The 21803-nt window shown below is 41.3% G+C and overlaps 1 protein-coding gene across 5 annotated transcripts in view; it reads right to left on the bottom strand.

Annotated features, from left to right (window-relative positions):
* Positions 1–21803, bottom strand: part of LOC147209608 (glutamate receptor 3-like) — a 130265-nt gene that overhangs the window by 21071 nt on the left and 87391 nt on the right. For all 5 annotated transcript variants that reach the window (XR_015100263.1, XM_086105724.1, XM_086105725.1 and 2 more), the window contains exons 5-12: positions 14793–14846; positions 12845–13006; positions 11306–11473; positions 10762–10866; positions 7608–7712; positions 5233–5439; positions 2574–2947; positions 1730–1928 (exon numbers count right to left, since the gene is read on the bottom strand). Coding sequence is in view for 4 of the 5 variants with exons in the window: in XM_086105724.1 (XP_085961850.1) it covers positions 1730–1928; positions 2574–2947; positions 5233–5439; positions 7608–7712; positions 10762–10866; positions 11306–11473; positions 12845–13006; positions 14793–14846 (1374 nt within the window). In the remaining variant the exon portion in view is untranslated. The remainder of the gene's footprint in view (positions 1–1729; positions 1929–2573; positions 2948–5232; positions 5440–7607; positions 7713–10761; positions 10867–11305; positions 11474–12844; positions 13007–14792; positions 14847–21803) is intronic.

Genomic DNA, 21803 nt, shown 5'->3' with positions numbered 1-21803 from the left:
CATTTGAACATTTCTCTATCCATTGTATGCATACCCTGTCAGTGTGAGCCTGAAATTTCCCCATTGCGGGACAAATAAAGGATATCTTAAAAGCCAATGACATCTACATGAGGGTGTTTTCCGAAGCAAACTACCCATGGTGAATCAAAACTACCCACACAGAACACATAGCTATACCCCACGGTCTATGTGGGAAAGCAATGAGAAGAAGGGCCTAAACCTGTTGGGATAGTCCTTGGAAGCAATTAGTTGGAAGAGACTTGAGACTCTTGAGGCTATTCAGTCAACTGGCGGATAGAGTCGCTATTCTTGTCGGTTTTATTTACAGTAGTTAAAGGATTTTGGGAGATTGACTCTATCCCTGTGTGAATACAAACACAAGTCCCCTTCATCTTTTTGTTCCTTCATCTTATAAACAGTATTAGTGAGCTACCTCAACTTGTCAAAAATGTTTCTGGATAAGACAGGTGAAATCATCAAAAATTCAAGCACAGGATCTCAAAGACTTGGCCTCATATGATAAGTTTGGGACACAGAAATTTCCAGCTGGCGGATGCCGTATGGATGTCATTAATGCAGCGGGTATTTTCTTTTCCATGTCAAGCCTCTACAGCTTTAATTAAAAGTCACGCAGAATAGCAGTTCACACATGTCATTTTCTATTTGAGCGCCGGGTTGTAAGTAGGACACCCATTCCGCAGAACCTGGGAAAAACCGTCACTTGATGACCACTTCTCAGGGATTCCAAGAGCCCGTTTTGTCGCCATTGTCAGGTTTGGCACCTAATCTATAATTGGCATCCGTCATCTTGTAGATAAAAAAAAAAAATACACCTCATATGTAGCTGCAGCATCTCGGATGAAAGTAGCAGTCATTGGGAAGTGTTCTTTTGCGAGTTGCCCCATTCACATTGTGTGCATGTTTTTGCCAGGCATGTCTTTGTGAGAAACATTGTCTTCCCAATGTTCTTTTAGAGTTTTACACAAAGGTAAGTTTTCCTTTATGTAAGAAAAACGAATGTTCTTTTGAGCAGTCAGAAGGCTGTTTCATTATCACGTCTTCCTTTCATTGCTCCTAATTCAAAAGATTGTAGAACTGATGTTGCTGTCAACAGCAAAGACATAAATGATTGTCACTTCAAAAAAAAAGAAAAAGAAAAAAATAAGACCAGTTGCAAGAGTCATTGCCTGGTGATCATTTGCTCAGCTTTTGGAGGCTAATGTAGATTCAGATTTCTGTTCATTTCCAACTTCATTGCCTTTCTGGTCCATTTAGCCGATGGACATATTGCCCATCCCACCTGAAGTCTTCTTCAGACAGCTCAGGTTGACCCACAGAAGTCTTCTTCATCATGTCCAATTTGCCAGCCATGGCCAGCTAACTAATTATATTTCATGAGCTGACCTGTCTGAGTTTGAGTCTGATGTGGGCGCTTGATTAGCCTGCTGCTTTTATCACCTCAGAGTCTTCAATGTTGTTATCACACTTTCTGCTGACAGCTGCGGTACTTCAAGGTTGCACACCGCAGTACCGCCGCATAAATTTCACATTGGTGTCAAAAGAGTTCGAGAAGCGCTTCTCATGTGTCGGTCAAGATTTCTGCACTTGGAAAAGCTGAGAAAGGACTTCATAAATCACATTCCACACACCAGTGTTTTTATGTTTCAACAAGCCTGATATGCAACATAATGATGTGCTTTGTGTGAGAGGCAGCCAAAAAAGTACTCACCCGAAAAAACTCTTTTGTGGAACCTGAGTCCAGAGTGCCATATGCTATCTCTGTCTGCTTTGCCAGATCCTCAGCACTCTCTATAGGAGAGACCATCCTCTCCACCGTCAAAAAGGCAGCCAGGTTGGCTGTGTAGGATGAGATGATGATGAGGGTGAAGAACCACCACACACCACCGACTATACGGCCTGAGAGAGACCTAATTGCAGGATGTCCGTGGCATGGAAAACAGAAAGAAATTATGAAACACTCAAAGTGAGAATTCCTGTCATGGCCCAAAAAAAGCTTGTCCATTTCATATATCTTTTAATAAATGAATTTATCAGGGGTTAGGCCCTAACCTTAATTCCCCTTGAAACTTAATTTTATATCGTCGACAATATGTCGAACAACTGTGCTTTCAACTTTGCGGCCCTGTTCTGCCCCAGCGTGACTCTACTGCAGTAAGAAGAAAGATACGTTTGCATGGATTGTGGGATGAAAAAGAGAGTGTAGCCGTAACCCTATCCAACACCAATTTAGATGAGCAGACATTGTGAGCCACATGTTTTATTTTCAGGATGAATGTAATCAAATTCCAAGAGGAACTTCTTCACCAGAAAGTCAGCAGGCTAATTCTGTATATATTTTCATCCTATTTTAATTTTTGTCGGTAGGGCGGTCAATACTTATGTCCGTATTGTACCGTATTGTTAGAGGTCGGTTAATCAGTTACATACCTTTTAATTCTTCAGTTGATTTGGGTTTAGGTTTTGGGAAAAGACGATGCCTGGCAATCTGGATATATTCCATCATTACTAACCCTTAACCCCCTTCACTTTAAAATGTTGCGCCACTGACCCACCTTGGGGAGATGTCACAGCCCTGCTGCATGAAGGCGCCCAGAGAAAACCAGAGAGAATTGAAGATTCCAAAGTCATTGGGAGGATCAGGGGGCATCTGAGGATCTTTGGTCTCATCCTGTTCCTCAAGGTTCCATTCGTAAGGACTGAACCGACTGACCAGGAACAGAACCACGCTCACCCCAATATAGGCAAACACTATACACATCCAGATCTCATAGGCCAGTGGGTCCAGGAAGGAGAAAACGCCGGGCTTGGACTTTTGCGGCTTCTTTATCATAATGGAGATGCCCAAACTCATAAATGGCTTGGAAAAGTCTATCACCTCCTCTCGAACCAGAGTAATGGTGAGAGGTGCAACAGCTATATCTGCTCTCTGGAAACAGGAACACGCACAGTGATCATTAGTTATGACCTGCATGAAATGTCACGTGTGCACATGTGAATTGCTGCAGCCGAAAACTTGTAAGTAGAGGAGAGCATTATCACACATTTGACATCATTTATCAAATACAAAACAGAAGAACAGACATCTTAAGGCAGGCTGCAAAACACACACAGGAAAGTAATACTTTTCCACAGCCTATACATTTGAAAGTAAAAAAAAAAAAAAAACACTCAATCAAAGTCAAGTTCATTTGGTAAGAAGAACACAGACATTGGACTGTAAGAACAACTAACAACAAAATCTACAGGGCCGAACAGATGTTTGAGTTAGCCAAATGTAAGTGTTACAGTTTCTCAGGGTACGTGTCCGAGTGCAACTCGACTCAGCTTTCATTTTATGATTATATTTATATTATTTAAGATTTTGGTCTTTGGATTTCATGAACCCATAATGCTTAATCAATAGCCAAACTAAGGAATGGTTAGTTTCCCTAAATTAGAAGAGATCAGTGACTACATGGCAGTTAATGTTGATTGTAAATTTAACAAGTGTTTTAGTCTAGTGACACTGACATCACACTAGCTTGACATTCGAAGGGTTCATCACTCATACTGTAGCTAATGTTGCTAATGTCCCTTGGCAAATTTGATTTTTGTATAAAGAATCTATCTTATCATTTGGGCTTGCCACCTGTCGTTAATATTAAATGCTAACATGCGTGACAAGGCACAGCTAACCGCAGCTCAATATTGGAAATTCAACACAAACAGCTAACATCGCTCATGCTGAAACCAAAAATGGCCGACATGGGGACCAAAATACAGTAATTAACAATAGAAATTTGAGGTTAGGAGTTATCAAATTTGAAATATGGCAGTATTTAAGCAATGCATAGAAAATGTAGTTCTTTAATTCATGCAAATAATAATTTTAACAACGGCAGCTTTAATGACTTGATTTCACTTACAACTATAATTGGCGAGCCATATCTAAACAGTGCAAAACGATTTAAGAAAAGAACGTAAGCTATCAAAATAAAGTAGCTTTCCTTTTATTTCACATTCTTTAAGAGAAAAAAAAAGCACCGCTTTACAGTCTGTTTAGTCCTTGCACTGCACAGAACTGACATTGGGTTTGGAAATTGTCAAACTATTAGCGTGTGGCAGGCTGAAAATGTTTACAAGGTCAACTGTGGAGGAGCACAAATAGACCCAATAAATACCATTGTTTTCTTTCCCCTGTCAACACACTTTTGTGAAGGGCTAAAAGTATTTAATCCTTGCGCAGGCGTAAACGGCACTCAATCAATGGACGGGGAAACAAAGCAATAGCGGCCTCAGGCCTAACCTTTGAAAGACAACTGGAATCTAATTAGTTTAACAGTCAAAAGGTCAGAATGTACACGACTATTAGTCTCGGCCCACCTGCTGTAAAATTATGGGCTGGTAAAGACTTGACGGTTTGTGAAAGATCTATTTTTCACTCTCTATTCACAGGAGTTGGAGTTTTCCCATTTGAGAGATAATTTGGAGAGTGCAGCACATCGAACTAAGCAATCTAGAAGGCTGATGGTTGGAAAATTGAACAGATGAGGAAGCAAGACCCTGATGCATTTTCTGTTCGGCTCCAATTCAACTTGCACAAAGACTCGCGCACGGAGAGGCGTTCAAGGTACTGTTGGTGTTGCGAGAGCCTGAGCTCTGTCAGACTTGAAACATGGCGTGATCATTTGCTAATGTGCGAGCCTCAACCTTTATAGAGTACAACGCATATGGATCTTGTTGTCTCTAACCACGAGCCACCAATTAAGTGTTGATTTTGTCAGCTGTGATTTTACAATGTGGCATATTCATTATACACTTCAAACACTGAACACAATTACACAGTCACTTCAAAGGGACACAATCCATCTCCCATTGAAGTGATTACACAGTGTTTGCCATATGGACTCATTGTTTTCATGTACTTACCTCGCTTTCGCCTGCAAGAAAGGGAGATTTGTAGGCTAAGCAAGACGGAATAATTGCAGTGAACAGCACTGAGAAATGATTTCATTTTCTCCGTCTCGAGATGATCACCAACCCTCGCATGCTTGAGGTTGCACTGGACAAATTCCCTGAAGGCACTGCGGGCGGCATTAAGATTTTGGGGTGGGCAATAGCCGATGAGTTGTTGGTGATCAGCTTAAGACAGAAAAATGAGATCTCCTCTCATGTTGAAGTTCCTTGCAAACTGCCATGTAATCAGTGAAAAACGAGGCTCCCAGTACTCACCCCATAGACCAGTTCACCCACCATCCCGTTCCACGCCTTGGTCTCGGGGTCTCGGGCTCCATACTTCCCATCCATTACTATAGACAGTTTGTACTTAATTCCAACATGTTTGGCAATCTCAGATGCTAAATCGACGCAGTAGCCTTCATATCTGTCATTCCCCTCCAGATGCATATAATTTTTCTTGTACATCACGTACGGCGCTTCCTGTTGGTTCAAACACACGCTGGTTTACTTGCCGCTTGGAACACATTCAGTTAAATACACAGCATGATACAAGCATGCACTCATTTGAACCCGTGCACTCAGACTGGCGCACAGATTTAACATACTACATACTCGACGAGTTGCTAGATACACGACCATGCAGTCATGCAGAAAGAGATGATGCACATATAAGTTCTGATAACAGCAGCGTGATGGCATGGACACGCAGCTTTTATCAAGAACATGGAAGCCACTGAGCCCAATGCGCCCAACCCGAATTTGAGCCCAAGGGTGCGACACTGTGGAACCCTAAGGAGGAGTGAAGGAAGGGAAAACATACCGGACTTAAACCGTTTCCACCAACTGATACAGTACTGCATTTTATCGCACCAAAGGATCCCAAAATGTTTGACCTGAACGATGCTGCTTTCAGTCACACATTATTGGTTGTAGTGGCGTGCTTTTATGGGGGTGTACATTGCTATCTGGGTAAAGGTAGACACATACTGTACTTGTCTACGCTCTTCTGTATGTTTCTTGTTTGCGATGCAGTGTATTGTGTTGTGGAAGGATGGTATGTTCTGGTGTAGTGCGATGCTGTTTTGCTATTAACGTACCGTCATTGATGCAGCTTACACTTTGTTTTATGCACCCTGCAGTCGCAATGTAAGTCTGATAAGGAATTACAGATACGAAGCGTATTGCGGCAGAACAACCCGATCGGTATCACTTGGAGGAAAACTGTCTTTTGGGTGCGTTTACACAACAGTGGAAATGTTTTGACTTTCGGATCTTCTTGCATAGGTGGTCAAAAAGATACCCAACTGAAAATAAATGCATGCCACGGCAAAGCTGGAAACATCTATGTAAATCAACAATTTCTGATCTCTGTTCTCAGCATTTGCGTTGTTTGAGCAAGCCGCCAAGACGGAACAACTTTTAATTGTTTTGTGTTAAAACCAGTGTTGTGTAAATGGCCCTTACTATGAACGAAGGGAGGAGTACAGAGAGGCATAATGGGCTGGGGAGTCATTGGATAGGCAAGGTCAGCAAAGTGGTGGGTGAGGATGGGAATGGGGATGGGCTTCACAAGTAAATGCTAATGACAGCAGAGAGATCAGAGTGCCCAATCCTATTTCAACATATTCAAGCTCATTGCACTAGCGCACACTTAAAGGCTGTTCCATTCCAAGAAATAAGTAAAGAAAATCAATACAAAAGTAAACAAACAAAATAAAATAAGCTGTAGCTTTCCAGGGGGGGAAGGGGATGCAAAACCACTCCCAGTATGAAGGAATCAGAGGAGCAGTGTGCTGGGTTTTCATCTCCTTTTCAAAATGCTGGTGCAGCTTATCTTTTCTCTTCCCCAGCACATCATCATTAACAAACAATAGGGCTGCTCAGGAGAGCGGGCATCGTCATTACAGCCGCACGCAATTAGAGTGCAAGTTGGAAAGAAATGGTTTGTTTGTTCAGTGCTGAACACATCCCCTCACCTCAGAACCCGTCAAGCCTTCCCTCCAGTTAACTCATCTTATCTTCCAACTGTATTTCTCAACTTGAGATTTCCTCCTCCTGAGTGATATATTTGATTCCAAATATGTGCTTTTCATTTCCATGCATTTATCTCTCACAGTTTTGAATGATAGTAATTGGTTAGGATATAGGATAGAATTACCCAATGGAAGTTCAACACAGAACAAATGGAAGGAGCAATTGAAGGAAAATAACAAGGAAAAATACCACAACTTGCTACTATTTAGCTTTTCCCATCTTGGAAAAAAAAATCATTATCATCCTGACGTCAATCCTTTGGCCAGTCGATCCCAAGTGTCAGAGAACATTTACTTGATGAGGACAGACAGGTCTACTTACGTATGTAACTGATGGAGTCAACCATTACTATTGATACCATTATTGTGATGTCACTGCTACGACAGGCCACTGAAGTATGAACAATCAAAATGCTTTGACACCCACACGGATACAGTTGAAACACTCCCCCGTCACGGGCCGACTGTTTCAACGTGTAGTGAGTGGATGGAAAGCAACACAAAAAAGATGTGGTTCTACCCGCCCAGGACAGAATGTATCACTCATTGGCAATCAACACCATGACCTTGAGTGGCAGAATACGTGAAACATTTCAAACAATTTGGAAAGTGTACCATAATAGTAGTGACCACAATCGTTCGGTTTTCCACTGAGGAGTCGTTGGTGACCTGCGGGTCCATTATATTTACAAAGCGTGTGAACTCGTTCCAGTACCCGATCTGTAAAAAGAGAATTTGGGTTAGTGCTGCTCTAGTTACAAATGAGGATGAAAAACACCTGGCAATTATCCCAATCTGAAAATGAAGAAGATAACAAAAATAATCGTACAGCATGAATAAGGTTTTGAAATGATGGGACATCATCAACTATATATATATATATACATATATATTTTTTTTTTTGGGGGGGGGGGGGTTAATAGAGGAAAATGGGCAAAATACTGCAAAGCGACACGAATCTTTCTTATGACCAAACCAGTGTAAGGCTTATCAATGTAAAAGTGAAAGCAATTGTAATGTGGAGAGTTTTTGGGGTATTTAAGGAGGAATGAAGAATGTCAATCTTGAATGCCACAACAGCTTGAAACAAAACATGCAAACAGCAACCATTAATATAAAATCACAACAAAGGTTCAAAATAAGGGGAAGTGAAAATAATCACATGTGAAGTAGTATTTGCATCTTGTTAAAAAAGCAACTTGAATGTTAAAAACAGCTTTATTTTGGAGGTATTATTTGGTCAGTCTTTGTGGGTTTTAAAGGCTCCATTTAAAAGAAAAATCTAAATGTTGCTCTTAAAAATGCATGTATGCAGGTATACATAATAACTCATCAAGGTAATATGAAATCACATCAATTTTATTTTCATATGATCTAAATCTATAATCATGAATTCAGTATGGTCCTTGGAGTACTTCAGGAAAAATGTAAATGTTGCCTTTGACAGAAAAAAAAACCAGTTGGCCATGCCTGGTTTAGACCATAATGACCATGGTGCCGAGTTATTTGAAACAATGCATTTCCCAGAAGGCTACAGCATATACCATAAAAGAAAAAAAAAATGAGAAGAATGTTAAAATGTGAATGGTGCAATGATGTAACTAATTATCATGTACATGAAAATACGTGATGCATTTTAAAAATCTCCTGTGGTTTTTTTTTTTTTTCAATCCAGTGCTGCCTTTGAATTGCTTTTCTGCAGTAGATAAGAAAATGGCAGACAAGTTAAATCCCTCCCAGGTTTGATGGTAAATAATTGATATTCAAGCCTGTGAACTGCATACATGCTTAATAATTTAGCATATAATTCCAGTGGCTCTACAGTTTCTTCAGCGAAGCCCTGTCGTAATAGTTACTCTGAATTCTGCTGTACAGATGCTTAACTCACACCAACGTCAAGTGTTTGTTTGCCCGTCTGAAATAATGGCTCCTCTGGCTCACGATGAAACGGCTTGCATATGTTGCTGCCAGTCTTCTAACTGTTGCTGGCTCTGATTTTCACATTCGCATCTGGCCTCCATTTTTTTTGTTCTCCCTGTCAGATCTTTAAATATTTGGGCCAGGCAGGTGTTACAAAGAAGGAGGAAAACATTCACACACTGAGTGGAGGAGTCAGAAAGGAGCAAAGTCTCGCTGCGGCTGTTGAGAATGTGTTGTCGGTTATATCCACGGCGTTCGAAACCTCAAATTGTTTAGTCCTTCCTGTCTGCATGCTCATGGGATGCCAGTTGTGGAATGAGAGTCGTGTCATGGAGCGCTGCTCCAGAGGCAAAGTCCTGATTTCACCCTGAGTGGCCGGGACACATATCAGCCCCATACATCACTCGTGACAGTGGCAGCTTGCAGGCCTCCTCCTCTCACTGCCGCTGGGCTGACTTGGCCTCCCGCTCCTGACAAACTGCTGCCCAGCTTGTCTTCGATGCGCTCGTTGCCTCACACTCACCCTGTGACCCCAACCCTCCACCCCCCAACCCCACTCTCGTAACCCCCACTGGATCCGTGCTCTCGGCTGCCTTTTTAGCTGTAAGGGTAGCGTGATGCTAATTGAAGTGTGAGTTTGGTAGGCCTGAAAGGCCGGCGGTGTAATCATATGTCAGATCGGCCCCGATCACACTCACGAGAAAATCACAGCTGTTTCTTGGAACTGGGTGAGGTTATGAAATAAAGCCAGAGGTCATTATATACTATAATGTGATCGCACGACTGGGATTTACCATTTCCAAGGTGAGCGGGAGAAATTCTCAGATCTCTTTTGCAGTAATTGGTTATTTGAATGGTAATTACTGCCAGGAGAGGGCCAGAAATTATACCTGCACGATCCCATGACATGGGAATACTCTTTCATCTTTCATGATGGGACACTTTTAGCAGTCTGATCACAGGCTGGGGGTGATTTGTGTGCCTTCTAGCACTCGCCGTAGCTCAGCAGAGCTGCTATCCAATAGAGATAGTCAAGGGAAGACTGCTGCTATTCTTCTGACACTTAGAGCCCTTAGCAATGAATAAATTGAGGAAATGGCTCATTCGTCACACAGTCTTCCAGGACAATACATGTGAACGGTTTAGCATACTCAAACATGTGGGCAACATTCATCGAGTGCAGCTTGAAAGTTACATGTCAGCCAATTCATTTAGCCACCAACCCTTTGTCAGCAATTTGGCGTGTTTTGATTAGGGGTGTGGATAACCATTTAATTCATTTATTGTGTAGAAATGTGTTTTGATTAATTGTATCTTGATGCAACTGAGTCAAAATAGAGTGGAGTACTTAGGAGGAAAATTGCCCTCACTTCATGTTATACTAGGTGTGTTCCTCAAGGTTCTGTTGCCTTGCCGCTTCTGTTCATAAATCCATTTTCATTGCAACTGCACTATCAACCGGCTGATTGTTTGCAGGAAATCAAATCCCGGTTTCCACAAAACTAATTGAAGTGAAATGCTTTGTATTGCTACATAATCTGATCTGTGTTTTCCCCTTCTAAGTGAGTTTTCTCCAGGTTAGCAAGCAGGCTAACAAAGTTAGCAGTTTAGTCACGCTGCTTGAATTTCCTTTGTTTTGCATTTTTTGATTGTTAAAACTGTGTTATTGTTGACCCATAAGACCAACTAAGCCGATGGTGACATTTCCTCTTTGAGTGTTTGAAACCTTTTGTATTCTTTTTAAATGAAGGCATCTACGTTCTTTGTTTTTTCTATTTGTTAGTATTATTAATGAGCAAGAAAAAAAAAGCATTATCTTATTTGGAATGATGAAGGCCTTTGTTCTCACCTTCCTTGGCCCACCTATTTTCATCTCATACACATCGATAGTGTAGTTGGTTCGACGGCCATAGTTGTCAAACTGGATGTTGCCAGTCATCCCCTTCACTTGGACCTGTCATGTCACACACACACACACACACGCACACACACACACACACACACACACACACACACACACACACACACACACACACACACACACACACACACACAGAACTTTGCATATACAGCCGGTATTATAGTGCTCATGTCCCCGGAGCTACTGGAGTGTGCACAGTCTGTTAATCAAATGATGAACTGGATTCATTTTAATAAAAGATGCAGTTTTATGGTAATGAGAGTGTGAATTTGAGTGAGCCCTGCACAAAGATATCTGGCGGTGGCGGCGGCAGCAGAACAGGTCCACGCTCGCTTTCCTTTGCTGTCACTTTCCATCTTTATCTCGCTCTGGTTCGCTATCTCTGCTTCGCTTCTTCCAGCCTGTTTCGCCACTCATTCGTTTGCCCCTCTCGCCCACCATCTTCTTTTTGGTCTTATCTTTCCTCCCCTACCGTTTTGAGAGCTCTCTCGATATCGATGCCTTGGCTCCAAGGGACGGCGGGATTGGCAAGGCAGTCTCCTGCGCTGCCACGGCGAGAGACGTCCACACGTTGGCGCCGCAGGTAGCGGAAGGCTTCTGCTATCACCAGGATGGCATCGTGTGTCAGCGCTGAAGTGTACTGCAAATGAAGAATAAAAAAAACAAGTGGAGCACAGCGAGCTGGGATTACTGATTTTGGACTTTGTATTTCGGAGATGGAGAGCAGCTTTCTTTCCCACACAACAAGGAAAACCTGAGATACGTGAGGCCCACTGGTGAAGGGTTTCCCCTTCACGTTATGTCTTTGTCATTTGGCTCAGAAGACTCCCAAGGGAGGTGATGGAACAAAAAAGTTGCTGGTTTGACTCCCACTTCCCTTTCATCCAACTGAACTATCCTTTAGCAAGTTACTCAGAATTAGCATCTGGAGTCAGACAAGATGAACTTTGAGCACTCCGAGTACACGCGTACTACATAAATGCATTTACCTCAGCAATCTGATCAGACAGATTTGATTAGAACTTCTAGTCATGTGGTAAGAATTTCAAAACATTTAGTGCATAATTTATGTTAGAGCCATAAGGAAAATTTGGTTAAATTATAGATGTAGCTTTTTGAATAATTAGCATTTAATAGATGCAAGCGGTTTGGTTTATATTTGATATTTTATTTAGAACAAATTTATTAAGAATATCGAAGTATCTGGGCTCCATTGGTTGTCCTGTTTTTAGTCTATTAAGAGGCTAGATTTATGTAAGCATGATTAGGAAGACAGTAGGGCATGGAGCAACACCTTTTTTTTGACCGTACTTCGTGTTTGCTTATTTCGTACTTCATGTGAACCGATTTCGTATTTCGTTTAAGTGTATTGTAGAAGTTTTACTTTTTCATTTTGATAAAGCCTTAATTTGTGTTCAAGAAAATAAAGCGAATCATTTTTTTTGGATCAACGATGGCGGCCTCGTGTATTCCTTGTCGTCGTCTTGGAAAGGAAAAGCCCGTCGAAGAAAAGCACGAGTCAAAAACCTACATGCCCTGCTGACGTAGCGACAAAAGGATACTAAGTTGCCGCTACAATTTGCATGAGGCTAGCACATCAATATTGGCTCTTATTCCCCATGCACGTCCCCTTTAACTTAGTCTGACCTTTTCAACAATGACGGCTTGGGCAACTAGTTTTGTTTTTTTTTGGGTGGGGGGGCACTGCAACATGACAAAATCTAATTAGATGCAATTCAAAATCCATTTCTTTCTCGCTCATTGTTTAATTAGATGTAAATTGAAGCTACGATATATCCTTGCTTTGCACTGCTTATTGATATATTGATTGTTGGGGTGGAGGGGGTAATGCAAAGTAGAGGAAATAAAGAGTAGGAAGAAGACATAATGACGAAGGCAAACAGGATGAGCAGAAAGAAAAAAAACATGACAGACTTCAGAGTGGGTGATCATCTTACAGAGTGATCATCTTACTTTGCATGCACAGTGAAAGGCCTTCCAATCAAAGTACCTTCAGAGGAGCATTCCGGGCTTCTGGGAATTCTCTTTCATCTAGGCGCTCCCAGCGCTGCATAAACTGCTGCACAACGGGGTTCTCAGGGTTGACTATCTGAAACCCTGAAATGTTGGCTCCTCCGGTAAAGACTTTGTCCAAACTCACGTTAGAAAATCCCTGAGACGAGAAAGGGGGGAAAGGGGATTGGCAAAAACTTGTGAAAAAAACATTTTGTGAAAAAAACATTTTTAATTTCGTTTTTCCCTTTAATAAGGCTTACAAAAATAGATTTGTGTTATTTTGGCAGTGCACATGGTGCATTTGATTAACAAGCAGAGTGCTCTAGCCAAGGTGAAAGTAACATATTTGCTCATTTTAAATTTGGTTGTAACTTGAAGCCAGATAAATACCATTTCATCACAGACTGAAGTTAGTGGACTGTCAGATGTTAAGTATTTTTGATTCATTTGTTGTCTTGGGGCGGCATGGTAGTCGACTGGTTAGCACACATGCTTCCCAGTGCAGAGACACAGGGCTCAATTTCTTCCTGTGTGGAGTTTAAGTGATTTATATCCAATAGCTCTATACCTACATGAGTGTACTTCCACCGTTGTTATCATTTGACTGTGGGTGGTTTTTGTTGTTGTTGTTTTGTTTATCTTCAACCCATGTTGGGTAAACGCAATCTTATGTTGTTGATCCTGAAGTTTACATAAACATTTGCGTCTTCAAATGGCACACATAGCGTTACCAGTGTGGTGCATACAAAATGAAAGGTGCTGCAGAGAACTTTTCCGCTTGTGTAAACAGTTTTGAAATGGCAGAAACAAAACTAATGTGGGGTATCGTGTATTGAGCAATGTAAATCGAGGAGCTTCAGAACGATTTAAGGGCTCACTTGGAATCAGTCACAAGAAGTCATGCCATTTGACCTATGACAAAAGTCTTTTCAACCCTGCATTTCCATGTGTCTGGGTCATTTGGGATTTCAGCACACTGTGACAAAGAATAACTTGAATAACATTGTTTTTTTTAGGCTCTCCCAACTTTTCTGTTGATCCCTGTCAAATATGTTTCCATGTTATATCTTAAGGGTTTGTTTGCTGCACTTCAAATCTTCTGCTCTGTGCTGTGTGTGTGCATACTCTGTACAAAAAACAAAATACATCTTACAGCTAATACGCCTTGAGCGACACAGCCACCTATTGTCATAAATGCATGATTATACTTTATTCTTCAAAGTTGTTTGGCAAAGAAAAATGTCGGATGCCAGGGATCCCCCCCCCCCCCCACCCCACCACCCCAAGGGAGGACTGCTTGACGCTGTAGTCACATTGGCTGATTTGGAAGAAGCCGGGTTGAGTCACTTCAAGAATTACAAACCAGTTATCAATAAATAAATAAATAAAATAAAATAATGTTTTAAAATCTGATCTAGGCTCCAGCACCCCCCGCGACCCTAGTGAGGATAAAAGCGGTTCGGAAAATGAATGAATGAATGAACGAATAAAATCTGATCAATCATCCTGTAGCCATGACCTGGACTTGCACTTTTTAAGGTGAAGTTACGGTTTTGTAAGTGCAGCATTGTATGTAAGGGCAGCAAACGCACATTATGAGTCTGGAAAAATGTGAGTGGGATCACTCAAACTAGTGCAGGTGAACATTTCTCATCCCTGAGTGAGTGGGCTAGAGGCAAAAGGCTGTCCTCCACAGGCAATTGAAAATGTTTACTGCTATTTTCTATTGCCTCTTGGGCTATTTATATTGCACATTCACATTTATTAGGACTTATGTGATATTGTCTTGCGTCCGTATTGGGACTGATCAGATAGTGGGTAAAATCCGGACCATTTAATGCAAAAGTCGAATGTGTTTTGGGTGTGTGCCATTAAGAAACCTCAATGTCTGCATCCGGTAAAAGGCAGGTTACACGCCCTGCAGCATCTCAATTACTACTTACAAGATTGGACAGAATGTAGTGGTAGCCACGACTGTTCTTCCCCTGGGCCACAACCTATTGGAGAACAACATGAGTACACTCAGCCATCCATGTCATAAAAAATAAGAGACAAGTTATAAAAGTAGCGACACAAATAAAAAATGCAAATGCAGCGGTTCTCTCCAAGCACGCAGTCTTCTCCTGAAGGAGAATATTACCATGGAAGAGGAAAAGACAAGTAGCAGAAATTTATTGAGGTGGTGCCGATAATGAGAGACAATCACACAGAACATCTTTGACTCTTCCGCTCACTTTGAAGTCATTGTTCAGGTGCGACCGTTGGACAGAAAGGAGAACTAGAAGGGGAGAAAATGACATATTTAAAGCAATTTACAATGAGACAGTGAGATGTACTGTGGATCCCGCTCTGCTTTGAAAATATCACACCTTTGCAGCATAAAAGCGCATTTCAACCCACGCAGCCTGTCTGAAAATAGTAAGTGCTGTTCTATGCCTTTCCATCACTCTGCTACCAATCATGCTGCTTTTATGCAACATTTTTCTCCCACTCTTGATTACTTTGTTGATCAGTCTGACAGTGTGATCCTGACACTCTTGCATAACATGTATATGCATACCAGGCTGGACAAGAGCCATAAACGAAGATACAATACTGTGCATGACTTTGACAATGAGCAGAAACATGGCATCTGTCTTGGTTTTCTTTTGCCCTATGCTGATCCTGCAAGTTGATAGCAACATTAGCATGTTAGCTTTCTTCTTGCTTTATTGAGACAATTGCCGGTCAATTCAACAAGATATGTACTAGAAGCAATGGCACTCTTGACCATCACATGAACAGGCAAAGGAATTAAGTTGCAGTTTGCTGCTATAACAGCTTACATTCTTTTTGGGTAGACTTTCTACAAGGGGATGTGGTTGAGATTGAGCTCTTTTACACCAAACCCATCCATCCATGACATGATGGCACGGTTTCACCAAACTAGTTTAGGACTTGGGCTGAAGCTTTTGAATATTTTGAGATTTGAATATCCAACTGAAATTTCAATTGAATAATCACTCAGATGAAAACAGAGATAAAATGTATATATTTTTTTTCGCTTGGTTAAAGATACAGAAACCAAAAGACACATTTCCACTGAATGATAAGCAGCCAACGGGTTGTCATTTTTAGATAATCAACTTTTTATACTGTACTTAATTTTAAACTAATTTCCTCTGCAGAAACAGTGTGAGAATTTAGATAAATCTCTCCCCAACAATTGAGGTCTATGAGGCAAAGTGACGTCAGAACCACGTTAGCGATTTTGCAGCTAAAACAACACACTAGAGCAGGGGTGCCCATTAAGTTGATCGCGATCGACCAGTAGATCGCGGATTGGTCCCAAGTCGATCGCGAGGGGTGTAGAGGAGAAAAAAAACAAACAACCATTTGTGTGTCTTTGTGCATGTTAGTGATATATTTTTTGTGTTAATATAAACTGCACCCTAATCATCCTATCACTCATTTTCACGAAAAGTGTTAAAAAATAAATAAATAAATAAAGCAGGTAAATCTTTAACCTACGGTGGCGTGTGGTGGGCAAAGAATAGGAATATGGAGGACCGAAGGAAGCACTTTAAAACGGTACGTGTGAGCTACGATAGCTAACAGGCTGCAAAAGTGCGTCGCATGCCTCCATGTCAGGCTGTTGCTCATCACGGTATGCGTGTGTATGTGCGTGCGCGGTAACGGGTCGATCGTGGGAGGCTGGTTGATCGAAAAGTCGACAATCGGTCCAAAAGGTTTGGGCATCCCTGCACTAGAGTAAGCCTGATTAATCAAAAAGTGATCAGTAGGAACGGCGCGACTGTGTCAGGTTCTCAGCACCAACGTGTGCAGAGTCATTTGGGTCTATTAAGTTGAGCCCTGCGAGCTCGCTGGACAGCACAGTGTCAGCCTAATTGAGTAATTTTTTTTAGCGCCCGTAATTAGCGACTAACCATTATTTCAGTGCAATGTTGAGCTGTTGTCTTCAGTAGAAACAGTTTGTGATGGCAATAAACGATGGCCCAAACACAGCCTGGAAGAGAGTAAAGTCAGCCGATACGCCGGGACACGCGGCCGAAGTTTCAGCGTCAAGATAAAAGCGAGCCTAGGCATTGATGTCCATATATTATTTGCTAAGTAGGGTTTATTTCAAAGTTGGCCTTCTTGCTGACAATTTAAACATATGTAGGTAATCAGGGCAGAAAAACTGCCTCAAGCATTTTTTTTGTACCGAGGTACTCGAATTACTCAAGGACCGGTTTCGGCCTTATTTCAGACTGACAGATTAAGACACGATTCATAGCATTGTTGTTGGTAACTAGTTAACAAAAAAGACAAAAAGAGTTTCGGACAAGGTAGGAAAAATTTCCTTGGAAGGAAGCATGCAAATTTGATTGGAGGAACATAGGCAAGCATAGCAAATGCTTCTTTTTCTGTTTTGCGACTGAAGCATCCACCCACTACAAAAGAGTAAATGGTAGAGTCCTGACTTTCTTTCCATAAAGTTACTCTCCATTGACCAAGAAGTAGCCTCCTAAGAAATTGACACAGAAATTCATGAAGTGACAAATGCTTTTGTAGAATTTAATCATATTTGCTGACTGATTAGTAACATAACCATTCTTCCCAACCCAGAAGGAAAAAAGTAAGAACGTAGTCCCTTGTTTATCCTGGACGTTACATTCCAGAAGCCCCCATGATTGAAGAATTTGTGAGTAGCTTTATACAGAATACCAAAACAAATTACCATATTTTCCGCACTAAAAGGCACACTGGATAATGAGGCGCACCTTCAATTAATGGCCTATATTTGAATTTTTTTCATATATTGCACGCACTGGACTATAAGGCGCAATCTACAATGCATCAACTAGATGGTACTACAGGTACGTCTTTGTCCGTCTCCGTGCCTTCTCTTCCGTTTGACACGAGAGGCGTTCATGACCGCCTCCAAAAAACGTAAATTAACGATTACTTCAATGAAACTACGAAAATTGAGAGTACAGTACAGTGAAACTCCTCTACAATGAAATCATGTTTGCAGCAAGAAACAGGCGGTGTTTCACTGTAGCAAATTTGATCTCAGATGTAAATACACACACACACAAACGTATGTGTACACACACACACACACACACACACACACACACACACAAACAGAAACATACTGTATGTGTACTCTTTATTTTTATTCCAATATTGCATAAGTATCAGCATACACTTATTTGACACTTCATATAGTTAGTGCAGAAATAAAAAAAGGGGAAAGAAATTTATGATCAGCATTCACTTTCACTTACATCAATTTCTTGGATAATGTCTTTTATTTTGCTTCCTCCGTCTTTAATTTTGATCACTTTTACCCTCGTTTCCAGCATCAGAGCTCTTCTTGTCTTAGCTGCTTGACATCCAAAGGTCTGTTTTGTAGCCATTTTAGCAATGCAACATTCTTGCTGCGTCTGAAACTAACAATAACAAATACTTCCTGGACTACTGCGCATGTGTAAACCAGTGTGGTGGTTGCTGTTGCCGTTTCCAAACGAAGCAGTAGAGGTCGCTGTTGGATTAGACTTCGTTGGAGTGAATCTCATCACGAGGCAAGACCAGAGAAAAAGATTTCGGACAACGCAACAGGGTTCTTTTTCATTGTATGGGGGGCAGGAAAGTGGGAATGGTGTTAATGTATGAAGATTTTTTCACACTAGGTGGTATTTTCGCCCATGTAAGTTTCATTGTCGAGGAGTTTTCGGTTATGCATCAAAACAGAAAATCACAAAATAAATTCTATAGCCCCGTAGCTGCAACAAAATGATCAGATGTCAGTAAATTTGATCTTAGTTTTACTGTTTGGTGCGTACTACCATCTTTGTTACTGATTATTGCTTTATTGTTGTATATATGTTAGTTGCTCCATGTACAGCACTTTTTATGCAGCAATGGCTGTTTGAAAGTGCTCTATAAATACGGTTGAGTTGAGTTAAATTGGAGGAGACTGGACAGTATCAGATATAACAAACGAGGACATCACAAAATAAATCCTGTAATGGGGCTATAGAATGTATTTAGTGATTTTCTCGCTTGATTTTCTGTTTTAATGCATTATTTTGAATTTTCGTAGTTTCATTGAAGGAATAGATAATTTACGTTTTTCCGAGGCGGTCATTAACACCTCTTGAGTCGAACGGAAGAAGACGGACCTGTATTTGTTGAGACTGTGAAAAACATTAATAAAATGTGTGTTTTAAAAAAAACAACACCACAGCTCTCCTTTTTTTGGAGCTGCAACTAAAACTTTTTTAATAAAGCAGCAACACGGTTCACTGAACCACCAGCAAGTTATAACATTGTAAGCATGTCTCCAGCAAGGAGCCATCTTGGGGTCGACGTATTACCCTAAGGACCATACACAAGGCACACCGGATTTTAAGGCGCTCAGTGAGCTTTTAAGAAAATGGAAGACTTTTTGGTGCACCCTACAGTGCGGAAAATACGGTATGCATGCGAGTTGCAGGTATTATTTTGGCCACTAGATATCACCATCCTCAAGTCCTACTCTTGTATCTGTGACTTGATGACTGAATGATTGTCCCTTGAAATGGTGGGGTTTGGCCTGTTGAGTGACCTCAGACTCAGCAAATGCAAGTGTAGACCAGGGGCCTCTTTGGAATGTCACATCTAACCTATATGCCACCTTTCCTTCGATTCTGTTGGATTACATCATTATGTCAAGGGGAGATGAAAAGGTGCACTATTTTCAAATTAATTAGACTCCACTTTTCCTTACAGAGTCAGCGACTATGCTAACGTCTCTAGCTTGCAGACCTGCAAAATATTTGATTAACAGTAGAATGAATACAACACCGATGGTGGTATGTCAGAGCAAATTAGCAAGCAATGGTTGTCTCACCCTCATCAGTATAAAGCAGTTCAGATAGTGGATGACTAGATTTTTTATTACCAGAGATATTCAGTTGCCTTGCCAGTTGTAGTTGATTGTAGTTGATCACCTTTATGTGTAAAATGATATATATTTAAAATATTCTGTTTTATATAATATTTGAAAATGTGCGATACGGTGAAACATCAAAAAGTGTTTTGTCTTCCCATCGTACGACAAACTCCATGAACCAACTAGTGGCCTGCAATACATCCACGCAAATCGGTTTTGCGAAGGGCTCAGCCTTAGCGGACGTCTGTGCTCTACTGAATACCCTTCTCGTATTGCTTTTGTTTTAGCGAATCAAAAAATCATTTGGATCATGACACTATCCTACAATCTTTTATCCAGAATTACATAATTTCACCTTCACTGTGCAAATTATGTTTTGCAAATTTGACCTGTAAGCTCTGGAATACAACAAACTATTTAAAAGTGGCCACAGCTTTCATGGAGTACCCTTATCAACGTAACAAATCGCCTCTCTCTTGACAACCTGTCCACCTAGGACTTAACGTTAGGTTTTCCCGCAGAGCGGTGTGATTGGGGTGAGCACATTGTTCACTGTCAAGTCGTTTGGGAGGGTCAGTGGTCTGTGACAACTTCCCCATCGTTATGGCTTTAAACTCAAAGCACCGCAGGATGTCACACTCGTGGCTATCAGAACCCATCAGTGTGCATCTAATGGCGCTTTTATAATGACGCATCCCTTTTTCTCTGTAAATATTCACCTTTTTTTGCTGGAATCCTGCATTTTATTGCCCTAACCTTGACTTTGGCTGTAAGCCTCGTCACACCTGCCCTAGAGCGGACCAGCTAAAAGTTCCGCTCGCTGTCAGACTGGCAGTGGTGGCAGGCGACACCCTTGGCATGGAACACTCGTCCTGTCAACTTCTTTCATGAAAGACACAACTCACACTGACTTGTCTGTTAAAAAAAAGAAAAGAAAAAAGGCAAGCAAAACACGACTATCGCAGGGAATCATAACGATCTGTTCATGGAGTCAATGAGAAAACGCTTCTCTTCTTCGTGCTTTCATTTGAGCATTGACTTGGTATTACTGCGATTGGCTGGCAACTGATTCAGGGTGTCCCCCGCCTACTGCCCGGAGATGGCTGGGATAGGCTCCAGCACCCCCCGCGACCCTAGTGAGGATCAAGCGGTTCGGAAAATGGATGGATGGATGGACTTGGTATTATTGTCAAGGGGGAAAGATCCACCTTCAATCCCTGAGAACACATGCAATTGTCATCTCCGCTTTAGCAAACCAAATGCAATTTTGCTCTTTTTTCCCTTTAAAATTGATGTCGTTTTCCAAAGGAGAAAGCTCATTTAAATCCAGTTTGTGCCATCACCATCCTCCCTGAATTGATTCCTGTTGCTTTTTATCTCGCACACATAGACACACAAACCTGCTAACCCATTAATTCCCTCGCATGGTGACACGGGGGCAAGGAAACTTGTTTAGTGTGTCTGCCCCCCTCGATAATACAATTTCTCTTTTTCATAGCCTCTTGAAAATGGATCCACAAGGGCTGGCTAGTAGTTTTTTTCTTAAAAGCCCAATGACGACAGACAACAACTCTGATGACCTTGACTTCACCCTTATGTAGTCTGCCAGGCACACTGAGAGCTCTAAACGTAGAGCTACGACTTCACGTTCTCCTCTAGCTTTGACCTTTCCAGTGTGCTGCAATACAAGAAACACCTCCGATAATGACATCCTCCATGCTGTTTGGACACATCTCGCACTCCTCTCGGGCATATGGATGAGAACCTACTAACACATTGTAAGATCATGAGGCTTGACAATAACGTCTATCTCGTTGCCAGATTAGGTGTCGATAGTATTTGCAATTAATTACTATAACGTATCGTGTGTCTCAATAAATTTGAATATTTTGGAAAACTCATTTTCTTCTAGTGGTAATTTAAAAATAACACTCATCTATCTATCTATCTATCTATCTATCTATCTATCTATCTATCTATCTATCTATCTATCTATCTATCTATCTATCTATCTATCTATCTATCTATCTAT

Source organism: Hippocampus guttulatus, chromosome 2 (assembly GCF_054856545.1).
Source record: "Hippocampus guttulatus isolate MCC_2025c chromosome 2, RoL_Hgut_1.0, whole genome shotgun sequence".
NCBI classification, from domain to species: Eukaryota; Metazoa; Chordata; class Actinopteri; order Syngnathiformes; family Syngnathidae; genus Hippocampus; species Hippocampus guttulatus.
The sequence above is the reverse complement of the archived record's forward strand: the minus strand, read 5'-3'. Positions and strand labels throughout refer to the sequence as shown.